The following is a 25776-nucleotide window of genomic DNA, read 5'->3' as shown; positions in this document are numbered from 1 at the left end:
TCTTTCTCTAACTCTCATAACTCAGTTGTTTTGTCTACACCATCAATGGCTATCACCGATCAAGTTGTTAACATTAAATACAGGAAAGGAAAAAGCATAGCGTTGGAAACCACAGGAACCCTCCAAGTTTCTTACCACACAAGGTATCAAAAAGGCCACCGGGACCTCCACGGCGCTGTACACTTGGACGTAGACATTCGAACTATTTCCGAGCATCTGTTTTCTCTCCAAGTTCCAACCCAGCTACTCTCGTTGCCGGCTAATTACCACCATGCCTACCTTTTACAAGAGGTCTCGAACACTCTCGCAATGCACCTCTACGTTGATCCTCAGATCAACCACTTCATGGCTCTCCACATTGCGTCCCAGGCAACAGACTTGCTGACCAAGGCACACCCTTTTGGCTATTCCATTGCAGCCGAGGTAGAACTCCTTGACATTGAAAAGTTAGGGACTGATAATGATGAAGATGCTGGTGAGGATTTTGGCACTTGCTCTGTGTGTTTAGAGGATTTTTCTTCAACAGTTGGGTCCACGATCGTTACCACGGACTGCTCACATTTTTATCACGAGTCTTGCATTCTTCCTTGGTTGATGAGGCAGAATACTTGTCCCACATGCCGCAGTCGCATCTGCGAATAGTGGAGGTTGCAAGTTTTATTTTCTTGAATTTTATTTCACTTGTGTAAAAAGTTTGTGGCTTTTTTTTTTTTTTGGTGGCATAGTGGATGTTGAAGATTGATTTTCTTCTTGCATTTTATTTCAGTTATATAAAAAAATTTCTAGCTTTTTTTTTTTTTTGAGATTCTATTATGAAATAGTAGAATTTTATATTTCCTTATTCAATTGTTGTATTATTTTTAAGTCACTTGACATGTATATTTAGTGTTTTACAAATTAAAAATTATAAACCTTAAATCTTAAATTTTTAGCCTTCAAAAGTTCACATTTTTTCTATTTAAGAAGTACTTCTAAAAAGAGTAAAAAGAAATAATAAGAAGTTTTATATTAAAAATGTCAAATTTAAAAACCAAATATACATCTACACCTGATTTAAAAAAAAAAAACAATAGGCATGGCATTTTTAGGGTCTAATTAGTTATGGTTACTTATAGATATATTGGATTACAATTTTTTGTCTTCATTATTTTAGTGAAATATAATACATAATCAAAAATAATTTTCCAAAGATCATAATGTGTATTATAAAATAACTAATAATGAACACATGCAGTAAAAAAACATTAAAAAAAAAACCCCCTTGTAAACAGACATTTATTACAGACTGATTCTAGTAACAGTAATGGAAAACTGCCTGTACAAAGACATGTTACATAAACTAAGAGCAATAAGGAAAATGTCCCATGCCATTAAGCATTTGACTGGACATAATCAAAGACTCCATTGGAGAGATTATGCTTATACAGGTGCTTCCTTAGCAAAGAAAGAAAAACCAGAAAATGCAATTTAAAATGGATTACTGAAAAAGCATAAAAAACTGTTGTTAGTTTCAAAAACTACATTTAAGTTCATGAGCCAGCATACACAAACTAAGTATAAACAGATAAAGATTCTTACTCAGGCAGATCGAAAGTAAGAAATACTTGAGCCTACTCCAGTGCTCAGACCTAGAATGCTGCTAGGATCTACCTGAAAAATATATAGAACAAAAGTTAGAACAGAACTATTTTGTATTCATGTATGGATCAGGACAGTGGGCAAGGATGAATGTGCATACAAACCTTTTGTATAGAACCCTTACATCTTCCCCTAACTGTGGACTTTCCAAGAAGAGATCACCACACTCTTTCACATCAATAGTCTCCACTTCAAAATCCCGATAACCACAATGCTCATCCCATTCGAACCACGTCTTCGAAATTAATTCCTTCTTGAAGCAAATGCTGTGATCTTCCTCCTCAAGTGAATCAGCTGCCACCAATCTATATACAAACACTTTCTTCTTTTGACCTGGTCGAAATGCACGACCTATAGCTTGGCGGGTCACTGAAGGATTCAGATGAATGTCCATTATTATAACACGGGATGCCCCAACCAAAGAAATACCCTCCCCGCATGCCTTGATTGAGCCAAAGAACACTTTGGCATCAGGGGAATTGTTGAACTGCTCCATGGACCATTCGCGATGGTCAGAACTTGAATCACCTGTAATCACAAAGAGTTCTCTTCCACGACTCCAACCTTTCATTTTCACTGCTAATCTCTCCAGAAATTTTAAGGGTAGGAGATACTGACTGAAAACCAGTAGCTTCTCTCCAGCAGATTCACATAAGCTAAGCATATTGAGAAAGAATTTTGCTTTCACTCCCTCACTCACATCTAACTTCCCTATCATCTCATCCACCATATGATCAGATGTGGACTGATTCTCTGAGAAAGAATTCAGTTTTGGGTGAAGATAGACAGCACTCCCAACAGAGCTTATCTTGAAATTCCTTGCCATCTTCTTTAATTTCTGAACTTCAAGCTTCTGTCTTGAACTAAGATTCAGTATTACAGTATAGTCAACAAGACCAGGAAGCTCATCTAGGAAATCCCCTTTATAGTAGTGAAGGATCTTGCTAGTCATCTCACGCAGATCTTGTATGACTGTCACTTTCCTTCTAAAGTCTTGGTCCTTCTGTAAAGTGTGCTCAACCAAGTCATAAAAGGCTGAATCAGAACCTGCTTTGAACTGCTTTCTTGCACCTGGTATATCTACTCTACTCATGATACGCTTCACAAGAGACCGAGAGGTTTCCATTCGCAGAAACTTAGGTCGAACAAGATTGATGATGTTGAACACTTCTTTGACGTGATTTTGGTAGAGGGTTCCTGACAGTACAACCTTTCTAGGTGTCTGAACTTTTGCAAGGGACTGCAACACGTCAGTGTTCTCATTTCTCGGAGTGTGCCCTTCATCCAGAATAAGAATTGAAGGAACATTAAGAAGTATCTCTTGACATGAAGTAGAGATCTCGCTGTTTCCATCATCACAAACAATAGTTGAAAATTGTTTGTAACCAAGAAATAGGATACTCTTATGCTCTACCCACTTATGCAACACCTCCAGTTGCTGAGATCGATTTTCTGCTTTAGCAGTGTAAAAATCATACAGTGGAATATCCTCTACTTGCCATGTCTTGAACTCCTTTTTCCATGTTGCCAAGATTCCTTTAGGAAGCACAACCAGTGGTCTAGCCTGTGGATATTTTCCCAGGAAACTTTGCATAAAACTGATTATCATAAATGTCTTTCCGGATCCAGGAGCATGAGCCAAGATACAGCCCCCAGGATTATCACCCACCAAGTTGCTAACAAGAAAATTGAAACCCTCCTCCTGATGAAGTTTCATTTGCTTCATATGCCTTGGATGGGCAGAGATATCAGTTACTGTCAGATCATCTTTAGAAAATTTAACTCCAACCATCTCAGTTGAGTCTCTGTCTTTGCCATTCCAAGAATCAGAAATGTATGTTCGATTACTCCTTTTGTACTGAAATAAAATGGAAATAATGATCAGAAAGGCTATTGGATTACCAAAAAAAGACATTAGTTAACAAGGCATCAAAATATCCAAATTTGGACTCAAGCATATCCATTTATTACTGATGGTTTTAATTTCAGAACCAGAAGTCAATAATATCAAGCATCAATTAACAGATCAACTTTTATCATAAAAATAACAGCAACTATAACGCTAGTATTTAGATATTAACAAAAAAAAAGGGCACCAGTTAGAACATTTAATTGCAATTTTAATTCTAATTCCATGCACACAGAGCTGGTGCAGCCAAATTAGCAAACAAAAGGAGTACAGTAATATAAAAATTGAATAAATACACCAACAGAAAAATCTCACCTTATTGTATTGGAACTCAAATATGGTCTCAATTCCTCTGTCAATAACCCCGCAAATGCGACAAAGATAACCAAGATCATCCTTTAAAACAAAAGAATGATCACAGTCCTCCTCACTTTCTTTCACTTCTACATCAGATGAAGGATCTAGAGCAAAATTCTAGTGAACCAACAAAAGATTAATGAAATATTAGAGTCAATAATGAACAGTCATTTATAAGTTTATAACTATTTCCCATAAGCAAAAAAGTGTTTTCCAGTCTATTAAATTAATAAGGTAGACAACCATGCGGCTATTTTCTAGTTTTTGGTAATGCCAAGCATACACCTCAAAGTGAAACCTAGATTCTCATGATTGGATATGAGTAATATTACCTCAGCTTGTGCGGAAATTTCCATTCATAATAAATGAGCTGAATTTTAGTGAAGTTCTTGTTCCAAAATTACCCCCCACCCCAAGAAAACAATTTAAAAGTAAAATATAAATGTAAAGACAAACTAGAAAAGAGCTTATGCAATGCAAAGATAGCTGAGAAAAAATTACAGGAAGAAAGGTTTAATAGAAGAAAATAACTTGGATTAATGTTAAATTAGACCTCTTGCTTTGATATCATGTTAAATTACCTATTGTCCCAAAAAGCTCAAGCTATTCAGATACAATAAATTTAATCATTTAACCAATACTTCTAACAAGAATGATTATACATAATTGTACCTTTGAACATTCCAATGCCATTGACATCTCCTTCCAAATATCTTGCAGCTCATCATTTTCAGTTTCAGTTTGATAATTGTCTTCATCTACTACGCCAACATAAACACCTTTTTCTTTCTTGATTTCAAGTTCACCTCTTTCTTCTTCTTGTTGAGTTCCACCTTTTGCAGGGGAACTATGTGGTTGAGCTCCACCTTTTGCAGGGTAACAAAGTGACTGAGCTCTGCCTTTTGCATGGTTACTAAGTGGAACATGATAGTCCTACCAATAATGAAAGAAGAGGATAGATATGTCATTAGAACAATAAATTGCACTAATTATGAAATTCTAGGAACAAAAAAATAATGTCCTTTTGCTGATTCTGACCATTAAATTTGCAGATGGTAACACCTAAACTGAAGCACCCAAACTGAAAATAAAATAACACCCAGCATATTGACAATGAGATGAAATTTCATGAAATTAATTACAGAAGAACACAAATTGAAAGAATAGTAACTTATAAATCATATTTCACATAGTTGATATAAACTAAGAAAAGAAAACATACAGAAATAAAAACCCTTCCCAGGGAAAAAGGGGAACAGAAATAGAAAACAGAACCAAATCATTGACAAACACACACACCCAGCCACAAAATTAACATTCCGACACAGGTTAAGAATTAAAATATTCTGTGCGGGATGGTCAAACAGATAGTCTAGTAAGGCTCCAGGAGACTATTATTATTGGACCAGGTCATCAGGCTTGAGCAGAAGTGCTAATCCCATGTCAAAACAAACCATAACAGTGCTGCTCTATCAAAGACAATGCATTTAAAGATCCCACATGAGCAACTTCTAATGTCAAGGAAATGCAAAGACTAGAAACATCATTGCATTACATATTGTACGTATACACTTCACTGATACACTAAACTTATTCGCACCAAAACTGTTGCTTGCTAGAGGCATTGCATTACATTCTCATGTTGCAAAAGACACATTCATGGTAAAAATGTTCGCTTCACTAATGAAAAGCATAAAATGTTTTTGGGCATCAGATAATGCATGGTAAAAATGTTCACATCACTATTAAAAAGCATAAAATGTTTTTGGCCTTAGATTGCACTATATTTTGTCATCATAGTGAATGAATGAACTCCAGCTTACAATTGTATAAAATTAATTCGAACCATCAACTCATGCTGAGAAAAAACTATGGTTAGAAACAACATTTGATACAGCAAACTACAAAACTCATGCATTTGAGGCATGTTGCAACCCAAAATTTCTGTTGTTTGATTCACACAAAAATCAGGAATATTTCTTGTAATTCAAATGATTACATGAATAATAACCTTCACATCAAGAGCCTTGAATTTCAGTAGCATTGCCTGGTCTCCTTTACAAGGATAATCAGGGTTCACCCCCCAACTGTTGGAAACAATTAAAATTAAATAATAATTTTAGAAAAAAACTAGAAAGAAATGGTCTGGTTCACAAAAATTCCCTTTCTTTAAATAATAAATTAAAGAAAGGGAATTTTTGTGAACAAACTCCCCCCCCCCCCTCCCCCCGAGTATGTGATGGGGGATGAAATATTTTCATGTAATTCAAATAATTACATGAACATAAACCTTCACACCAAAGAACTTGTAATTCAGAAGCATCAGCAGTGTTTGGTCTCCTTTATGAGGAGAACCTCAGGTTTAGCCACCCACTTGTAGTAGCAATTGAATTATAAAAAATAAAAAAAAGAAGAAGAAGAAGGTGGCTTCAAATGGAGAAAACATACCTCAAATTCAAAATGTTCGCAAAAAAATAAAGGGGTGGGAAATGGATTCGTTTGAGAAAAAAAAAAGTCTTTTTAAAGGGAAAAAAAAAAAATTAGTCTTTGAATGCATGCATATCAGAAATAAGCTTAAAGCTTAATCTAGATACCTTCTAGATGGTTTTTCAACTTAGGATTATATCTCTATATGGCATGCATCCAACATGCATCTCATTCATATCCACATGCATCAAATATAAAAGGGTCTCCTTTAGGGAAGTATTCATGCTTCGGAAGAAATGTGCTTGTGCAAGGTAGAAATGACTTAGAAGAACCTGTGATATATTAGGAATTTTGTCATTTTTCTTAATGAGATAAATTTTAATGTTAACCATTAAGATTGCAAAAGACCTTCATTTTTAATGCATCTAATAAAATCAGCAGACAAGTTGGTGTCCCTTATTTATTTAATTATTTTATAATCTTTTGAGTTTAGGAATATAATAGCAATTGTTATTGAAATTGTTTTTAATAAGTAAAATACAATAATAAACTTGTTGAATAATTACACCATCAGTTCTATCAACATGAATGTACTGGATAGTAAATGAATTATGAAATAGCATGAGCACATTGGATGACAATTTTAAAATATGACTGGAAAATGAATGATGTAAAATGGTGTTTCATATTTTTTTATGAATAAAATAATTTTATTCAAAAGAGAGAATAGATCAAATACACAATATACGTATTGGACAACTCGAAAGAATTACAATCTCAAACTCAAGAAGGCCTACAATGTCCAAAATTTAAACATTTTATATATGAGATAGTTCTTGATCCTAGGTGATCTTGGAAGTTGCAAGTATTGTGGGCATAACTGTTGAGTTAGCGAAAGCTTTGACACTAGATTGTTGAACAAAAGACTGAACAAGAGAGCTTTTATTGAGACTTAACTCTTTGAATTACAACACTTTACAAGCACTAATACTATTACAAGACACACACCAACTCTCTAGACACCTACACACACTTCACCTTACATACAACTTCACACCTCTCACTTGGTGCTTTATGACACTCACTCACTTCACAACTCTAGGAGTCTCACACTCTCTACTTCACTTTACACTCTACTTCACTTCTCTAGGAGTCTCTCACACTCCACTTCTCTAGGAGTCTCTCACTCCACTTCACTTCTCTTCACACCTCACCACATCTATTTATACTAAGTGTATGTTGGTTAGGGAACCAACTTGAAGCTTCTAGATCTTCCTTTTTATTGGCATTAAACTAATGCCATTCTCCAACCTTCTAGACTATTCTATAAACATGTGGTTGTATTTCACTTCTACATAGAAGATTCTAGAAGGACATCTCATAGAGAAATCTGGAACCTAAGAGAATGTTCTAAAGAATGAGAGAGAGGTTGAGATAAACTCTAGATAATTCTAGAGAAAGAGATTCTATGAGGAATTCTAGAAATTTCTAGAGAATTCTGGAGAGAAGCAAATTGAGTGGAACTCTAGAAATTTCTAGAGACAAGAGAGTTAGCGTTAATTTTTAACAATAACAAGCCCATGTAACCAAACAATCTTTTGGATGAGCCAAATTCTCTCCTTTCATTTATACCTACAATAACTATCCTTTGGAGGAACCACTACAAGAACCAACGGTGGAGATCACCTTTGAACCATTCCTATGCCTAATGAGCCAAATCATCTTCTTACATTTATACCTACAAGAACCACTGCAGTCTTTAAACGAGCCAAATCATCTTCTTTCATTTATCCCTACCAGAACCACTACACTCTTTAAACTAAAGTCAAACTTCTGATGGTGACTAGTTCCAAATCATAGCATAACAGAAATAATAATAATCCAATTCATTAATGTATTCCCTTAATTTTCTGCAAATGCTTACTAATCAATAGTAGAACCTAAACTAGCATGTCAGGGTCATCCTCAAATAATATTGCAAAAACACTAAAAAATTCCAGGCATTTGCAAAACTGCATATCAAAGCATAGAAAAAGGAGGCAATCTAACAGAAAATGGCAGCCACACTAGTCTATATGTTTTAAGAAGCAAGATGAATAAATAAATTACATGAAAACTCTTAATCGGATGTATAACAAATCTAATGCAGATACCTTAGGACATTGTAATGCGACAATCACCCCATTCCACATATTCACCAGACCATCATCCTCAGCATCTGTTTGAAGGTTATGTTCCTCTTTCTGAGGAGAATGGTAATTCTCTTCGTCAATCACCATATCCTCTCCTGAGCCATCATATATATCTTTATCTATCCTCATATCAATTTCATCAGTAACATTTCTTACCTTTTTGCTGGGAGCTTTGCTTTGATTATATTCCAGCCTATCATTTACATTATTAGTTTCATAATTACTTTCTTTCTCCTGAAATGACTGGTGACTGTTTTCCTCAACCACTACATCTTCTGCACCAGAGTTTCCACCTTTATCTATCATAATATCAAATTTACCATTTATGCTTTCCACTTTATCCCTTACAGCTTTGCTCCTTAGAATATCCTGAACCAGAATATAATAATTATGCCAATTACAATGAAGCAAAGAAAAAAAAAAGAATAATAGTGCAAAACAAACTCAAAAGCAAGAATATTTTAGTTTTAGCACAAGTAATAATGATCTTCCTAATTCAACAAAGGGATTCCACATTGTGAGTTACCTATCACTTGCTATGAACGCATCTTAAACAAGGTGATTGTTCAGCTGATAAGTTTAAGTTTAGACCCCCTGCACTATTTTTTATATGGTACTTAGCCTGCAATGGTTAGGAGTAGTGATGACGGACAATATCAAATGGGGGATAAAGGAGAAAACTGACCAAAAGGAAAATGATAAAACCCACCAAGGTGGAATCAGCACCCAGCAATTGGAAATTTTCCAATTCAAAATTTCATGTCATCAAGTCTCCCTTACATGTTTATTGGAGCCTTTTTTTTAAGTAGGCTTTCAAAGAGTACATCAATAGGGAAAGTAATTCAAACATAAAACATAACCCCATAAAATCCTAACCAACAGTAACAACCAAATTTTAAAAGAAAACTAATTCAAAAAATAAAATCTTGTATCTCAAAGGAAATTTGAAAGAAAAAATTATGAAATAATTCTGGTGCTCCTTGCATCAGGTGGCCAACCATAACTCTTCAGAAAGTTATCAAAGCAAAAAAAATGGAGGCAATATTTACAGGAAATGGCAGCCGCACTAGTCTATATGTTTTAAGAAGCAAGATTAATGAATACATGACTTGAAAAGTCTTAATATCATGAATAACAAGTCAAACACAGACATTTTAGGACATTCTAGTGCAATTGTCATCCTCTTGCATATATTTGCCAAGCCATAATCTTCAGCATCCATTTAAAGATTATGTTCCTCTTTCTGATGAGTTTGGTGATTGTCTTCCTCAATTACCATATCATCTCCTGAGCCAACATACGTACCTTTTATCTATCCTGATCAATTTCATCAACCACATTTCTCACCTCTTTTCTTGGAGCAATACTTCGTATATCTTCCGGCCTATGATCTACAGTATAAGTTTCATAATTACTTTCTTTTTCCTGAAATAACCAGAGACTGTCTTTCTCAATCATTACATTCTCACCAAAATTGCCACTTTATCTGTCCTAATATCAAACTTTACTAATCATGCTTTCTACTTGTTCCTTTACAACTTTGCTCTATAGAAGATCCTGAACCAAAAAGTATCATAATCACGCAAATAAATAATATGCCGCAAAGAAAAATATGGATAGGACAGGAATAACAGGGCAAAGGAAATTAAAAGCAAAAATATAATAGTTTGGCATAGTAATAATGATCTTCATAATCTAATGCAGGCATTCCACAAAGAAATATAAGTTGGTCAGTTTGCTTTGAACGCATGTTTAGGTAACTCTTCAGCTGATAAGTTTAGACCACCTGCGCTATATTTGGTATTTGGTCATTAGCCAGCAATGGTTTAAAAAGGAAGGTAGCAAAAAAGAGATCACAAAACATTTGCAGAACTTCAAACCTAAGTTATTAAAGGAAAGAAAATGGAGGCTATTTTTACAGAAAAAGGAAGCCGCACTAGTCTATTTGTTTTGAGAAGCAAGATTAATGAATAAATGACATGAAAACTCTTAATACAAAGAATAACATCAAACACAGATACCTCGGAAAATTCTGATGTGACTGCCATCTTCTTGCATGTATTCTCCAGACCATTGTCTTCAGCATGTGTTTGAAGATTATGTTCCTCTTTTTGATGAATTTGATGATTGTCATTCTCAATCACCTCATCATCTCCAGAGCCATCATATTCATCTTTTTTATCAACTTTATAAGACACGTTTCGTACCTCTTTGCTCAGAGCTTTTCTTTGTATATCTTTCAGGCTATGGTCTACAGTATTAGTTTCATAATTACTTTCTTTTTCCTGAAATGGCTGGTGACTATCTTCTTCAACCTCTACATCATCTTCTGCGTGAAACTTATTAATATCAACTTTTCCATTCATGCTTTTTACTTGTTCCTTTACAACTTTGCTCTTTTGAATATTCTGAACCAAAAATCATAACAGCACCATTTAATATAAGGCAATGAAAAACAATTAGCGAGGACAATGAACAATGAAGCAAAGGATACTTAAATGCAAGAATATATTAGTTCAGCATAAGTAATAAAGATCTTCCTAGTTCAACACAGGCATTCCACAGTCAGTTATATAAGTCTGTCAACTTGCTTTGAGCACATGTTAAACAAGGTAACTCTTTAGCTGATAAGTTTAGACCCCTTGTATTTCTTTTAGGTCATTAGCCAGCAATCATTACACAAACAAAAGTAGCCTTACCCCATACTTACAATAAACTTTATCAGCCCTAGTGAAAGCAGGACATAATCCCAGGTCTCTAGTACAAACACCTTGGTAGAGAAGCCCTTACAGTGCTGCACTGTCAGGCATGCAAGTATAAGTTACATGTGCAGGAAAAACTTACCATGGAATCCTTCGCAAGAAGTTTTCCGACAGGTTCCAACACAACCTTCTGATATATATTAGAACGCCTCTGATGTTCACTGTCTTCATCATCTGAACTAAGATCTACAACAGCTGGAACTACTGCAGGGGCATCAATCAACATACAGTCATCCTCTACATCAATGATATTTTTATGTGTGAGATGAGTGGCCTTCTGATTCACTAACTTACCAGGCTCTTTACTCTGGTTGTTTGACACATTTGAACGTGTAAAGGGAAGCCTAGGATTTCTTGCAACATCATGTTTCAGCAATTGTGACCTTCGTGCACAAAGGGCCTCTATTTCTTTCCCCACACTTCCAAACATACTTGTATCCAACACTTGCACCAAATTGGGAGTGGCAGATGGTTCCGAATCATTAAGAATTCTTGATGTGGCCTGTTGTTGCTTGTGTTTGAAATTATCATGCTTAGTAACAGGATATGATCTGTGGCCATAATCTCCTCCTTCAGAACTAATTTTCATTCTTTTGTATACCTGGGAATGCAACTCTATTTTCAACATAAAAATCATCAGAATTTTTTTCCCCTGATAATCAAATCATCAGAATTTTAGAAGCTCAACACCAACAGAAGCAATCAAATAGAAGCATTTTGGAACCAAAAAAGTTCATAAGACTTCATCATAACAAGTCCCAGTACATCATAAACAAAAGAAACCAATGTCAATATAAATTTGGACCAGCATAAACACCTTTGCCATAACTAGAAAGTTCCTAAAACGCAAGTTTTATATACATGTCATAATTAACAACAATAGAGAGTGTATATCAAAGCACAGCAATGATTGCAGATTTACAACATACATAAAATTTATTTGGTAAGTTACAATGTACATACGGCTGAAACGATTTTTGTGAAAATTGCAATTTCATCATTGTATCTGATGTGCTGCATTATCAAACATGTACACAGAGCTGCGGAGTTTCAAACATATCCCACAAGACAATATACAAACAATTTGCCAGCATAAGTGGTAGAGCATGTTGTAGACGCCTGTTAATCATACAAAGGTTGACTGCAAAATATAACTTTAATGACAATAGAGCCTTAAATTTCTCTCAACTCATGACCAATGAAAACTCAATTAGCTGCATTCAATTTAATTTAATATATAGTTTGAGAAAAATCTTCCTGTAAAGGGATACTCTCAGAGATCCTACTCATCTCGCTTTCTTTTCTTTCTTTTTTTGTGGGGAGGGGAGGGGAGGGGGGATGCAGAAAATTATTTGATTAGTAAGTTACTCACACTCAGTGCGTACTAAACTCACAAACTTACTTTCCACACATTCTATGAGTTTTGAACTCACGACCTCACTCTCCACATTCTTATCAAAACAAAAATATCATTTGAGTTAAAGCTCACTGGGCTATAACGAAAGTCACAGCTATAGCACAAGCCTCCCACTTTTAGCAATTGATAGACGGCATTACCCAATTTTCTTTTGCAAATCTCTTTTTTTTCCCAGGAAATAGTTTTCTCCTAGAAAAACATGGCCTTAAACCAACTTTCTTCTACATGTACAAAATGCGACATACTTAAGAAAATAAAAGGTAAAAAAAATGCTCATACACACAGTAGCTAGATAACATATAACATGATAAAAAAAAAAACCAAAATGTACATAACCAGAAATCCAAAATAGACAAAACTAAAAGGAACCCAACAATCTATTATAATAAACCTATAAAGCCAAATGGGTTTTTGTAATAACTTGCCTGGAGCTGAACTTGGATAATTAATATCTGGGTCCATAGCTCACTATTCAATAAATCAATAAAAAGAGTCAATATAATATTATAAATTCTTTCTTGACAAAGAAGGAAAGAACAAAAACTTAACATGCTTAAATCAAAACTACATTAAATATATTATCATTTTTATCTATTCCATATTACACCCAAAAAAAAAACATATAGCCTTATTACATTATTATGAAAATTTTAAAGAAATCAAAACAAAAAAAATGTATAAAAACTCACAACTTTCTTCCTTCTCTGTTTTTCTGAGAGATTCTGTTGCGTTGTGTAGAGAAGTCTGTGTCTTCAAGTTTCAATTAGCAAAATCTAAAGTGGGTCCCCATGCATTTGACGTGGCCATCAGGTATTATTTAAAAAATAAATAAAGTTCTTACCATTTTAGAAAAAAAAAATTATAAAAAAAATTTGAACGACCCATTAGCAATGAATTTTAATGTTGCGAGATTTTGTTGTATCTCTCAAGCGTTTTTTTATTATTATCATTATTATAAAAAAATAAATAAATTTAAGATTTGAGTAATCTCTCGATGAAATGAAATAGGCGATATAAACTGGATTTAAAGGGGTCATGGTTGAAACCTTCAAAGGTTAAAACGACGCAGTTGGATGCTTATTTTTTGGTAAATTGGTAGAATATTCAAAATTGGTATAATTTTTTACTTTTTCCTCCTTTGTGCCAAACTGTTATTTCTCTAAAATTGATATTTTATTTTTCATGGTTTAAATTAAATAATCACTATAAATTACAAAAAAAATTGAAATTTTAAATGACAACAAAAAATAAGATCTTAACCAATTTATTTCCCTAAAAATAGAAGAAAAAAAAAAAACCGTTAGTAATAGGTAAGTTAATATTGTTCAAAACAATCTTAAACTAATAAGAGAAATTCATGTTAATTATGTGTTCTCTTAATAACTACTTACATTAGCCATGACCTTTTTTGCCTAGAGTTTTGTAACTTTTTTTTTTTTTTTTAGTTTTATGAGAATAGTCTTGTAATTGGTGTTGCCTGATTTCCTTAATAAAAAGAACCAAGGTTTGAATCACCTTTCTCACTTATTGTAACTACTAAATTATTTATAAAAAATAAAAAAATTTGGGGGATGGGGAAGAGGGCTCTTTTTCAAATCATTTGTAAATTGTAATGAGTAATGACACAAAATTAGGGACGGAGTGAGAAGTTCATCTTGGGGGAGAATATAAATTTTGGAACCAAAAATGAAAAATATACAAAGATTTAAGACTAAATTAATACATGAAAAATAAAACTACCATCTATTAATAAATTCAAAACAAAATAATTGTATGTCAAGTCATTTCAAATCAATCATCTATCAAAATTTTCTAATAGTTTTTGTTTTTTAACCCCAAAAGTCATATATGGGTGATCCTAAACTAAATTATGCATCCCTTTCAATAAATAAAATCAAAGAGTTCTTTGGAAAACCATCTTTACTTTTTGTTACAAAATTTAGTTTTGACAATATCCACTATCAATCATAGCTGAAAATTCTAGTTTTGTGTTGCAATAACAAAAGTATGAGTAAGCATAATTGCAACTACTCTATAAGCAAATTGATAGGATGTTGATTCTCTTTTCCTCCCAAACATTGGCAGAGTTTAAAAAAAAAAAAAAAAGATTATATATTTATATGTGTGTGTGTGCATGCGCGCACGCGCGGGGTGTACACTACCATCTTAGTCAAATTTTTGAGGAATATAAAATAAATGTAAAGAAAGCACACATATGCATGTCCAAGGGCATGGAGCTACATTAGAGTAAAAATTATTACCTTACTTAAAAGCCCTTAACCTCTTACTCTCAGTTTACCCTTATATTTCTATGAATTAAGAAAATATATTTGTTTATTGTAAGATTATATTTCTGTATAATACCAAAAAAATGTAAAAATAATTTTTAAAACAATATTTTATGTTAAATATTTTTTTTATTGGTTTTGGGTGGAAGGCCACATGCCCTGTGCCAATTGGCCGTCTCATTTTATAAAGGCCTCTTAGACCAATGGAGTTCTTGGTAGTATTAGATGTTTTTGTTTTTATATATATAAAAAATCTTACTACTATATAACTACTACATATTATTTATAAAAATAAATAAATTTAGCGGTGAGGAGGTGTTAGGGTCAGGGGCCCTTTGGCCCCGCCCCCCCCCCCCCCCGGTGGGCAACGACAGAAAGCCTCAACATAGGTTTGTCCATGCGAAAGACTATAATATACAAGATACAAATGTCATAAAAATTAAGGCTCAAGGATGACTGCTCTTGAAAATGTCACAAAAATCAATATATATATATATATATATATATATAAACAAAGACCTCATGCGAGAGAGCATGAGATCTTACTATGTGGCACACTCTATGAAAAGAATTAAGATATCATTAAGCTATATTAAAGATAAGAACAAATTTAAAAATAAAGACTCTTTATTTCATTTGGTTCAATGTTTCAAGACCTTCCATCTCTCACATACACAAAAAACTCTTTACATTTCCATTCATCATTTTCACTTTTACTCCTTTATATACACATGTCCATAGTCTTTCATATCATCCTATCTCAAATACACTTAGACAAAAATGATGTCATTTAGCTTCAACCTTTCAATGGCCCCTACATAACTTCAACATTGCAGCATCATTTGGTCGTAACCCGTATGAGTAGGCTATGACCAAGGAAGGGAGCTTGCGTTTTTTATTCAGTAACGGTAGCTTACGGTTTTGATGTTGAAGTCAAACATAGTAGATTTTGTGAAGGCTATGATTCACTTGGAGTCTTTGGCTGTTTGAGATTTTGGTTTGGGAAAGTTATAAATGTATTTTATTTAAGAACTAAAGAAAAAGAAAAAAGGAACATTCTAATTGATTATTTATGAAGTTAACTTTTTTTTTTTTTTAATTTTGTGTTAGAATTCATAATTTGTAGGTTTCTTTGTTTGTAGCCATAGTGGTAAAAACAAAAATTGATGGTGGCTTAAAAGTATTTTTCTCCTTTTTTTTAAATGATATAGAAGCCCAATTAAAGCCAATTAAATTTTGATAAATGAATATGTTTTTAGCAAATTTCTCTTAGTTTAATTATGTTCTCTTTATGTTGATACTTATAAATGATTTCTTTAATTCCATTGAGATAATTAATTGGGTGTTTATATGATCAAGGTCTCCATATTTGGTTGTGAGAATAAAGTGATTGAGAAAGTGTTTGGTAGGTTGCTTAAATTTATATAATTTTAGGATATAAAAGTATTTTATATTTTAAATTCTTATTTGTAGATTTCAAAATCATTTAATCAGTTTGAAAAATAAAATCTACTTTTAACAGTAAATATTATAATATATTATAATCTTACAATGTTATACAATTTTTTAAAATAAATTATGAATTAAAAAAATTCAAGTTTCAAAGTATTTAACAATATTGTGGGCAAACATAAATATTATACAATAAAATAAGTACTAAGTATTATATGTAGATTTTAATATATATATATATATATATATATATATATATATATATAAAAATAATTTCAAATGAAATTGTAAAGTAGTCCGCGCATCACGCGGAATATCATCTAGTTGAAAAAATGATTGTGCCCTCTGTATCTTGAATTTATAAGCTTATATTCAAAGATGATATTAAAATCATTCATCTTAGGCAGAATGGCAGTTTAGGCTGCAATATGTGGTAGTGGTGCCGACCAAGTGGTGGCTTTTGCGACCGACGGTGGTGACAATGATGAAAAACCCACGTTATTAGTTAAAAACATGAAACGGGATGGATAACCACTTTAGACAGAAAATGCTGGCCTCAGTCATGAAGGCTCAACATAAAAATATCTACCATGCTTCAGAAAAATAGAGAAAATGCGTTCCATTCTTTTTATGATGGGGGTATTGTGACAGCCACAAACAGAGTTGCCATTCCTACTAAAGGCATTAGGAAAACCAGTTTAATGTAAAACAAAATCAAACAGTTCAGCTGTAACATGCAACAATGTCACACTACACAAAGCAAGAAAAACAGAACAGCATGCATATTCTTCTTCCATAAATACAATTGGCCCTTTGCCAAGTTGCAAGAGTCACCTCATTCAACAGCTGAAAGTACCACAACACCACTTCAAGGCATAAGACAATTAACATTAAACAGCAATTCACATGATTTTTAACCAAACAACAGTGCATTTCCAAAAACCACAAAGCTAATTTTTCTTTTCTATCTAAAACCCGTTGTTCCTTGTACACAGACATTTATCACAGACAAGGCTGATTCTAGTAACAGTAATGGAAAACTGCCTGTACAAAGACATGATACATAAACCTCGGTGATTCTAAAAGCAATCAGAAAATGATCAGAAAATTGTCACATGCTGTCAAGCATCTGATCCAACATAGCCACAGACTCCATTAAGGTACGCTATACAGGCGCTTCATTCACACAGGAAGAGAAGTCAGCAAACGCAGTCCAAAATGGATTACTGAAAAAAGCATAAAAACCTGTTGTTGCTTTCGAGCAAGCATCATGCCTACACTACTTTTAAGTTCCTGAAGATACACAAACTAAGTATGAACAGATGAAGATTCTCACTAAGGCAGACAGAAAGTGAGAAATACTTCAGCCTACTCCAGTGCTCAGACCTAGAATGATGCTAGGATCTACCTGAAAAAAATATATAGAAAAAAAGTTAGGGCATAACTATTTAGCATTCAAATATGGATCGTGACAGTGGACAAAAGATGAACATGCATACGAACCTTTTATACAGAACCCTTACATCTTCCCCTAACTGTGGACTTTCCAAGAAGTCATCACCGCACTCTTTCACACCAACAGTCTCCACTTCAAAATCCCGATAACCACAATACTCATTCCATTCGAACCACATCTTTGAAATTAATTCCTTCTTGAAGCAAGTGCTGTGATCTTCCTCCTCAGGTGAATCAGCAGCTACCAATCTATATGCAAACACTTTCTTCTTTTGACCCGGGCGAAATGCACGACCTATTGCTTGGCGGGTCACAGACGGATTAAGATGAACATCCAGTATTATTATGCGGGATGCCCCAACCAAAGAAATACCCTCCCCACACGCCTTGATCGAGCCAAAGAATACTTTGGCATCAGGGGAATTGTTAAAGCGCTCCATGGACCATTCACGATGATCAGAACTTGATTCACCAGAAATCACAAAAATTTCTTTTCCGAGAATCCAACCCTTCATTTGCACTGTTAATCTCTCCATAAATTTTAAGGGTAGGAGGTACTGACTAAAAACCAGTAGCTTCTCTCCAGCTGACTCACATAAACTAAGTATATTAAGAAAGAATTTAGCTTTCACTCCATCTCTGACATCTAATTTCCCTATCATCTCATCCACTACATGATCAGCTGTGGCATGACTCTCTGAGAGAGAATTCAATTTTGGGTGAAGATAGACAGCACTTCCAACAGAGCTTATCTTGAACTTCCTCGCCAACTTCTTTAATTTCTGAGCTTCATGCTTCTGTCTTGAACTTAGATTCAGTACTACAGTGAAGTCAACAAGACCAGGAAGCTCATCTAGGAAGTCCCCTTTATAGTAGTGAAGGATCTTGCTGGTCATCTCGCGCAGATCTTGTATAACAGCCACTTTCCTTCTAAAATCTTTGTCCTTCTGTAAAGTGTGTTCAACTGAGTCATAAAATGCCGCATCAGCACCTGCTTTGAACTGCTTTCTTGCACCTGGTATATCAACTCTACTCATGATGCGCTTGACAACAGAACGAGAGGTTTCCAATCGCAAAAACTTTGGTCGAACAAGATTGACTATGTTGAACACCTCTTTGACATGATTTTGATAAAGGGTTCCTGAAAGTACAACCTTTCTAGGTGTCTGAACTTTTGCAAGGGACTGCAACACATCAGTGTTCTCATTTCTTGGAGTGTGTCCTTCATCCAGAACAAGAATAGAAGGAGCCTTAAGAAGTATTTCTTGACACGAAGCAGAGATATTGCTGGTTCCATTGTCACAAACAATAGTTGAGAATTGTTTGTACCCTAGAAATAGGATACTCTTATGCTCTACCCATTTATTCAACACCTCCAGTTGCTGAGATCGATTATCTGCTTTGACAGTGTAAAAGTCATACAGTGGAATATCCTCTACTTGCCATGTCTGGAACTCCTTTTTCCATGTTGCCAAGATTCCTTTCGGAAGCACGACCAGTGGTCTAGCATGTGGATACTTTCCCAGGAAACTTTGCATAAAACTGATAATCATAAATGTCTTTCCGGATCCAGGAGCATGGGCCAAGATACAGCCCCCAGGATTATCACCCACCAAATTGCTAACAAGAAAATTGAAGCCCTCCATCTGATGAGGTTTCATTTGCTTCGTATGCCTTGGATGGGCAGAGATTTCAGCTAACATCAGATCATCTTCTGAAAATTTAACTCCAACTACCTCGGTTGAGTCTCTGTCTTTACGAGAATCAGAACTGTATGTTCGAGTACTTCTTTTGACCTGAAATAAAATGGAAACCATGATCAGAAAGGCTATTGGATTCCCAAAAGAGGACATTAGTTAACAAGGCATCAAAATATCCCAATATGGATTCAAGTATATCCATTTATTACTGATAACTTTAATTCCAAAACCAGAAGTCAATAATATTAAGCATCAATGAACATATCATTTTTATCATAAAAATAACATCAACTATAACACCAGTATTTAGATATTACCAAGGGGGGGGGGGGGGGGGAAGGGAGACCACCAGTTGGAACATCCAATTGCAATTTGGATTCAAGTATATCCATTTATTACTGATAACTTTAATTCCAAAACCAGAAGTCAATAATATTAAGCATCAATGAACATATCATTTTTATCATAAAAATAACATCAACTATAACACCAGTATTTAGATATTACCAAAGGGGGGGGGGGGGGGGGGAGGGAGACCACCAGTTGGAACATCCAATTGCAATTTGAATTCTAATTCCATGCACAGAGTGCTGTGGCAGCCAAATTGGCAAACTAAAGGAGTATAGTAGTGTAAAAATTAGAATATATACACCAAAAGAAAATCTCACCTTATTGTACTGGAACTCAAATATCGTCTCAATACCTCTGTCAATAACCCCGCAAATGCGACAAACATAACCAAGATCATCCTTTAAAACAAAAGAATGTTCACAGTCCTCCTCACTTTCTCTTGCTTCTTCATCAGATGAAGGATCTGGAGCAACATCCTAGTGCACCATAGGATTAATTTAATATTAGTCAATAATGAAACTTTAATGAAAAGTCATTTATAGGCAAAAAAGTACTTCTCCAATCATTTACAACCATGTATTCATTATCTTTTTCTTTTTTGGTAATGTAAAGCATACACCTCAAAGTAGAACCTAGATTCTCAGGATAGGGTTATGAGTCATATTGCTGCAGCTTGTTCAGAAATTTCCATTCATAATGAATAAGCACAATTTTTCATTAAGTTCTTGTTCCAAAATTTCCCCCCCAAAAAAACTTTGACTTTCAAACCAAAATATAAATGTATAGACAAACTATAAAAGAGCTTATGCAATGCAAAGATAGCTGAGAAAGAAGTACAGGAAGAAAGGCTTAATAAAAGAATATAACTTCGATGTATGTTTGATTTATTAGCAATAAACACACATTTCATCTAGCAGAATTACCTGGTATTGACTTCTTTGCAGAAAAGTCTTTCAAGCTACATTGACCAAATCATTTTCTTTAGTCCATAATCAATATCTATGAGAGTCACTATTGACTTTTAACTAAACTGAAGCTGACAACTCATCCTTAATGTCTAACCCACCATTTTTCCTTTAAATTTATAGGAGGTTTATGTGAAACAAAAAGAAAGTCATATGCAAAACCATTTCAGAATCCTTAACAAACTTCAATAGTAAATCCAAAACCCACCATTATATTTCTTAGCTACCAATTCGTATAAGTCAACAATCCTAAACTTACGTTCTGGAATCTTTGTGAAGCTGTAAACCAAAGGCATTGTGGCAAAGAGTTTTGACATTATTCACAGAAAAGAGTGGATAAACAAGCTACATCTATCTTATTTTGGAGAAAAATAAAAACTAATGGCAAAATGATAACAAAAATCCATGTCATTCTTATTGGGAATGATTTTACATTATTATACCTTTGAACATTCTAATGCCATTGACATCTCCTTCCAAATATCTTCTAGCCCATCATCTTCAGCGTCAGGCTGATTGTCTTCATCTTCTATGCCAACATACTCACCTTTTTCTTTCTTAATTTCAAGTTCGCCTCTTGGTTCTTCTTGTTGAGCTCCACCTTTTGTGGTGTAACTACGTGGTTGAGCTCCACCTTTTGCAGGGTAACTATGTGATTGACCTCCACCTCTTGCAGAATAACTAGGTGGAGCACGGAAGTCCTGCCAGTAATGGAAGAATGAGATAAATAAATTACACTAAATTATGAAATTCTAGGAACTAAAACATAGTGTCCTTTTGATGATTCTGTCTATTATATTTACAAATAGAAACAACACCTAAACTGAAGTGGAAATAACACTCAGCATATTGAAGATGAGATGAAATGAAATTTATGCAATAAATTACAAAATAAAACAGATGGAAAGAAGAGTAACTTATATATTATAATTCACATAGTTGATATAAACTAGGAAAAGAAAACATACATAAAAAGACTTCCCAGGAAAAAGGAAAAAAAAAGAGAGAAGAGAAATTGAAAGCAGAACTAAATCATTAACACACACCAAATCAAAGTTACAACACAGGTTAAAATATTCTTTGTTTGGGATGGTCAATCAGCCTGAAAGCCAAGAAGGCAAGAACCACAGGTTGCATTGACTAGACAAAGAACCAGAATACAGATTGACCAGTAAGGCTTCTGGAGAATATATATTGGAAAATATCTGGGTTTTTTTCTTTTCTTTTATAAGTGTTTTTATGTGGTAAAATATGCCAAGTATGTGATTTGGAAAATGTTTTCTGCTCTCAAAAAGCGAAGAAAGAATAATACAAAAAGTTTTCAGGCTTTTTTCCATTGACTTGCTGTTTCCTCCCTACCAAACACCAAAAAATTTTAGAAAATTTAAATGAAGCATTTTTTAGACATATAGACCTATGGTATCTCTAGTAGAAACATGAGGAATCATAGTGCTAAAGCGTTCACATACATGTTAGCCTAAGGATTAGTTGTAATGTCCTTACTCCAATCATTTCACTCTTTTTTAAAATAAAAAAAAAATTCAGAAGAATAAATGATTATATTTTAAATAATAATAGCTTCATTTACAAAACTTCAGTAGTAACAAAATTTGAAATTTCAAAAAAATTTATTAAAAAAAGCTTTAAAATCATTTCATTTAACTCAGAGTAGTCCAAATTTGAAACCAGTGCTTGTAATTCACCATTGTCTGATTATGTGTATATCATGCATGTTTTGATCATTATATTCATGTCTGTGTCCTTAAAATGCTACTCCATTAATACAAATGCAGGGTAGACTTACCAAAAAGTCCTTCATAAGAAATTGACCAGCTGGTTTTGGCAAGACAACCTCAGGGAAAGGAACAAAATGATTCTGACATCCATTGTCTTCCTCATCTGAGTCAATGACCACAACAGGATGTGATAATGCTTTAGCATCATTTACATGTTGTAGTGATATTGCTTTAGCATCATTTACAGTACAGTCATCCTCCAAATCAATGACATGATTATCGGGCAAACGAGTAGCTTCTTTCGAAGCCTCTTTACTCTGGTTCTTTTCTGCTTCCAAGAATGTATCTGAAAGTGCAGGATACTTCGCAAAATACGGGTTCAGCGTCTGCATCTTTCTAGCAATGAGGGCTTTTATATCTTTCGTAACACTTCCATATTTACCACAGTCTATACTTTCCAGCAAGTCAGGGATAGCAAATGGATCGCTGTAATCAATAACTTGTGGAGAGACCTTTGGTTTCTTCTGTTCACTCTCATTATGCTTGCTTGTAGAGAAGACTGTTCTACCATAATCCTTTCCATTACTGGACAACTTCCGTCTTTTATATTCAATTGTGTAAAACCCAGTTCTCAATACAGGTTGAACTATCATTTGTTCAAGCATAACAAACCATAATCAATGAACTATTGCTATCATAAGGTTAAGCATCAATGGAAAGGGTAGGGAAGGGAAATTATAACATGGGAAACACCATAAGCGCTTCTTTTCTACACAAGCATATACTACAAACTTAGTTGTCAAAAAAAATCAATAGTTCAATAAATGTCACTGCATATAAGTAAGTTACGCACACACCTTGTGAGTCTTGAACCTGTGACCTTACCCTCCATCCTATTTAAGGGAGGAAGAAGTGCTATTTCTACTAGAGCTCATTAGCAACATCAAAGATTACTCATACACAACAAAATAATCACACTTTTTCATTGAAAATCTGTATACATTTTATAGTTCACAAAATTAATTTCATAGTACATTTAATCCAAAAAAGGGTCTCCTGAATTTCAGCTATAACTCATTAGATAAAGTGGAAGATCTCTCTACAAAAAAAAAAATCACACTTATAAATCACCAATTGTCTCAAAGGCCCAACCTGTTAGGAAATAGTGAATTCAACTATTTAACCATAATTCCAACACTTTTCCTCACGTGTAGGCACATATTTCCCCTTAATAAATGGGACCCAACACGCGGAATCTAAACCACCTCTTGATCCCAAAAGCTTAAGCTATAATTTAATCATAATCTAAGAAGCACAAATACGGGTACAGGTACAAGTACGACACGGGCAATTTCAGGGGAAAAAAATTATTACATGACAAGACAGGCACGACACCCCAAATGAAGAGTCCTTGTTTCCTATATCATAATTCTATCACACACTTTTCTTTTCTTCAAAAAAACAAGTATACATTTTGTGGTTCAAAAAATTAATTCCAAAATATAGAAATACCTTAATCCAAAAATGGGTCTCTTGCATTTCAATTATAACCATGGGTGCAAAATTTAAATTTCCTACACTATACCCCCACCTTCCTATAATTACTCTAAAGCTTAACCAACCAATATACCCATAAATTTTTACAAACCCCCAAAAAAAAAAAAAAAAACTAAAAATAGAAAAAATAATCTTTAGTAGCCAGAGGTCTTAAATTATCTAAAATTCAAATTAGTGAAAGAAAATGAAACATGCAAATAGATAGAGAGAAAGTACCAATCGGAGTAGCGTGATTACTCGGCAAGATATCAATTGCTGGCTCCATGACTCACCAAAATTCACTAGAAACTCTCTCTGTGCAGAGAAAAAAAAAAAACAGTGCTATTACTTTCAAAAACAAAAAATCAAATTGAAATTGAAGCGTCGAGAGAGAGAGATTACGATTGGAGCGAATGTTTGACTCACATTTGCTTCACACACACAGCGCTAGAAGTCTCTCTTTCTCTCTCTAAAACACAGTCAGATTGTGTGTGAGAGAGAGAGAGAAGCTTTAGGCTATGGCTACCCGTCTCTTGGTGTTGTGTAGGTAGTGAACTCTCTCTCTCTCAACTCTGGCTAGTACCCTCTCAGTGTCTCGGCGTGGAAAGCATCGCGCAGAGAGAGAGAGAGAGAGGGTATTGGGCGTGATTCGCTCGGACGGGTTAAGGGTGCGAGCGAGTTACGTGGCGGGATTTTGTTGGCTGAGTTTGGGATGTGACCAATAAGGATTGAGATGGAAAAGTCTTTTTTGGTAGGGTAGTGTGTACGGTACCTAGATTATCGTGTAAAACGCGAGGAATTAGTAGGTGTGTGTTTGTTGGGGACCCACGTCTCTTTCCCCCTTGTGTTTGGGTGTCCGGAGAAGTGTGCTCTGGTCTCGGAGTAAAAGAGTTATATGACATTAGTATTTGGCATTCTATGAAGGAAAAAATGACAACATATCCTAAGTGTGATAGAAAGTGAAGTAAAATGGTGGAAAATGTATGGATAGAGCAATAGCAATTTATTTTTATAATTTATTAAGATGGTAAGTTGTGATTGGTGGCATATTATTTTACATTAACCCATCAATGTATGGATGTGCGTAGTTCAATTAAATCGGTTTTTTTCTACCGAACCGATAAGTATTGGTTTTACCATAATCGGAACTAATCCACACGACTAGGGGTGGAAAAATTGGACATGATTTGCGAACTCGACACAATATGACACGAAATTAGCCGGTTAGAGGTTAAGGTTTAATAGGTTCGTGTCATATTCAGGTTGACACGACTGACCCATTTGATATGGGTTAGTGTTCAACCCATAGAACTTGTTTGACTCATCTAACCTGTTTAAAAAAATGACATTTTACCAATATATCTTTCAAATCCTAGGTATATAAACTTATTAATTGTTGTGGTTTATTTTCTTTGATATGTTGTGATTAATTATTTTGTGATCTTGAGATATGCTTTAGTTTTGAACGATTATTTGTGATGCAATTACTCGTTAGTTCTAGATGTTATATTAAAAATATTTGTTTGTCTATTTTTTCATATATATATATTTTATTTTGATAAAATCTGATAAACAGGTCGATATGATTGAC

General features: G+C 34.2%; 1 protein-coding gene and 1 pseudogene across 2 annotated transcripts; both read right to left on the bottom strand.

The window, feature by feature from the left end:
- Positions 1 to 1411: 1411 nt before the first annotated feature.
- Positions 1412 to 11874, bottom strand: LOC142643091 (protein CHROMATIN REMODELING 35-like; annotated as a pseudogene).
- A 5435-nt stretch (positions 11875 to 17309) lies between these two features.
- Positions 17310 to 24844, bottom strand: LOC142643092 (protein CHROMATIN REMODELING 35-like). Of its 2 annotated transcripts, none has more exons than XM_075817637.1 (7): positions 24588 to 24844; positions 24423 to 24500; positions 22718 to 23295; positions 21357 to 21614; positions 20266 to 20424; positions 17946 to 19693; positions 17310 to 17850 (listed from the first exon to the last, which is right to left on the bottom strand). In XM_075817637.1, the coding sequence occupies exons 2-7, from the start codon at positions 24469 to 24471 to the stop codon at positions 17847 to 17849; spliced, it is 2796 nt and encodes a 931-aa protein (XP_075673752.1). In that variant the 5' UTR covers positions 24472 to 24500; positions 24588 to 24844; the 3' UTR covers positions 17310 to 17846. The 2 variants fall into 2 exon arrangements, with proteins under 2 accessions (XP_075673752.1, XP_075673753.1); XM_075817638.1 differs by having other exon boundaries at positions 24612 to 24844.
- Between the last annotated feature and the right edge of the window lie 932 nt (positions 24845 to 25776).

The sequence above is a fragment of the Castanea sativa genome, chromosome 7, assembly GCF_040712315.1.
Source record: "Castanea sativa cultivar Marrone di Chiusa Pesio chromosome 7, ASM4071231v1".
In the NCBI taxonomy this organism is placed as follows: Eukaryota; Viridiplantae; Streptophyta; class Magnoliopsida; order Fagales; family Fagaceae; genus Castanea; species Castanea sativa.
Note: the sequence above shows the minus strand (reverse complement) of the source record. Positions and strands in the feature narration are given on the sequence as shown.

Bases quoted from the DNA above. Each gene is read 5' to 3' on its own strand.
- LOC142643092 (XM_075817637.1), bottom strand. From the start codon at position 24,471: ATGGAGCCAGCAATTGATATCTTGCCGAGTAATCACGCTACTCCGATT. The intron at 21,615-22,717 runs GTAAGTCTACCC...CATTACTGGCAG, and splicing joins TTCTTATGAAGGACTTTTTG to GACTTCCGTGCTCCACCTAG. The intron at 19,694-20,265 runs GTGAGATTTTCT...ATTTTATTTCAG, and splicing joins TTGAGTTCCAGTACAATAAG to GTCAAAAGAAGTACTCGAAC.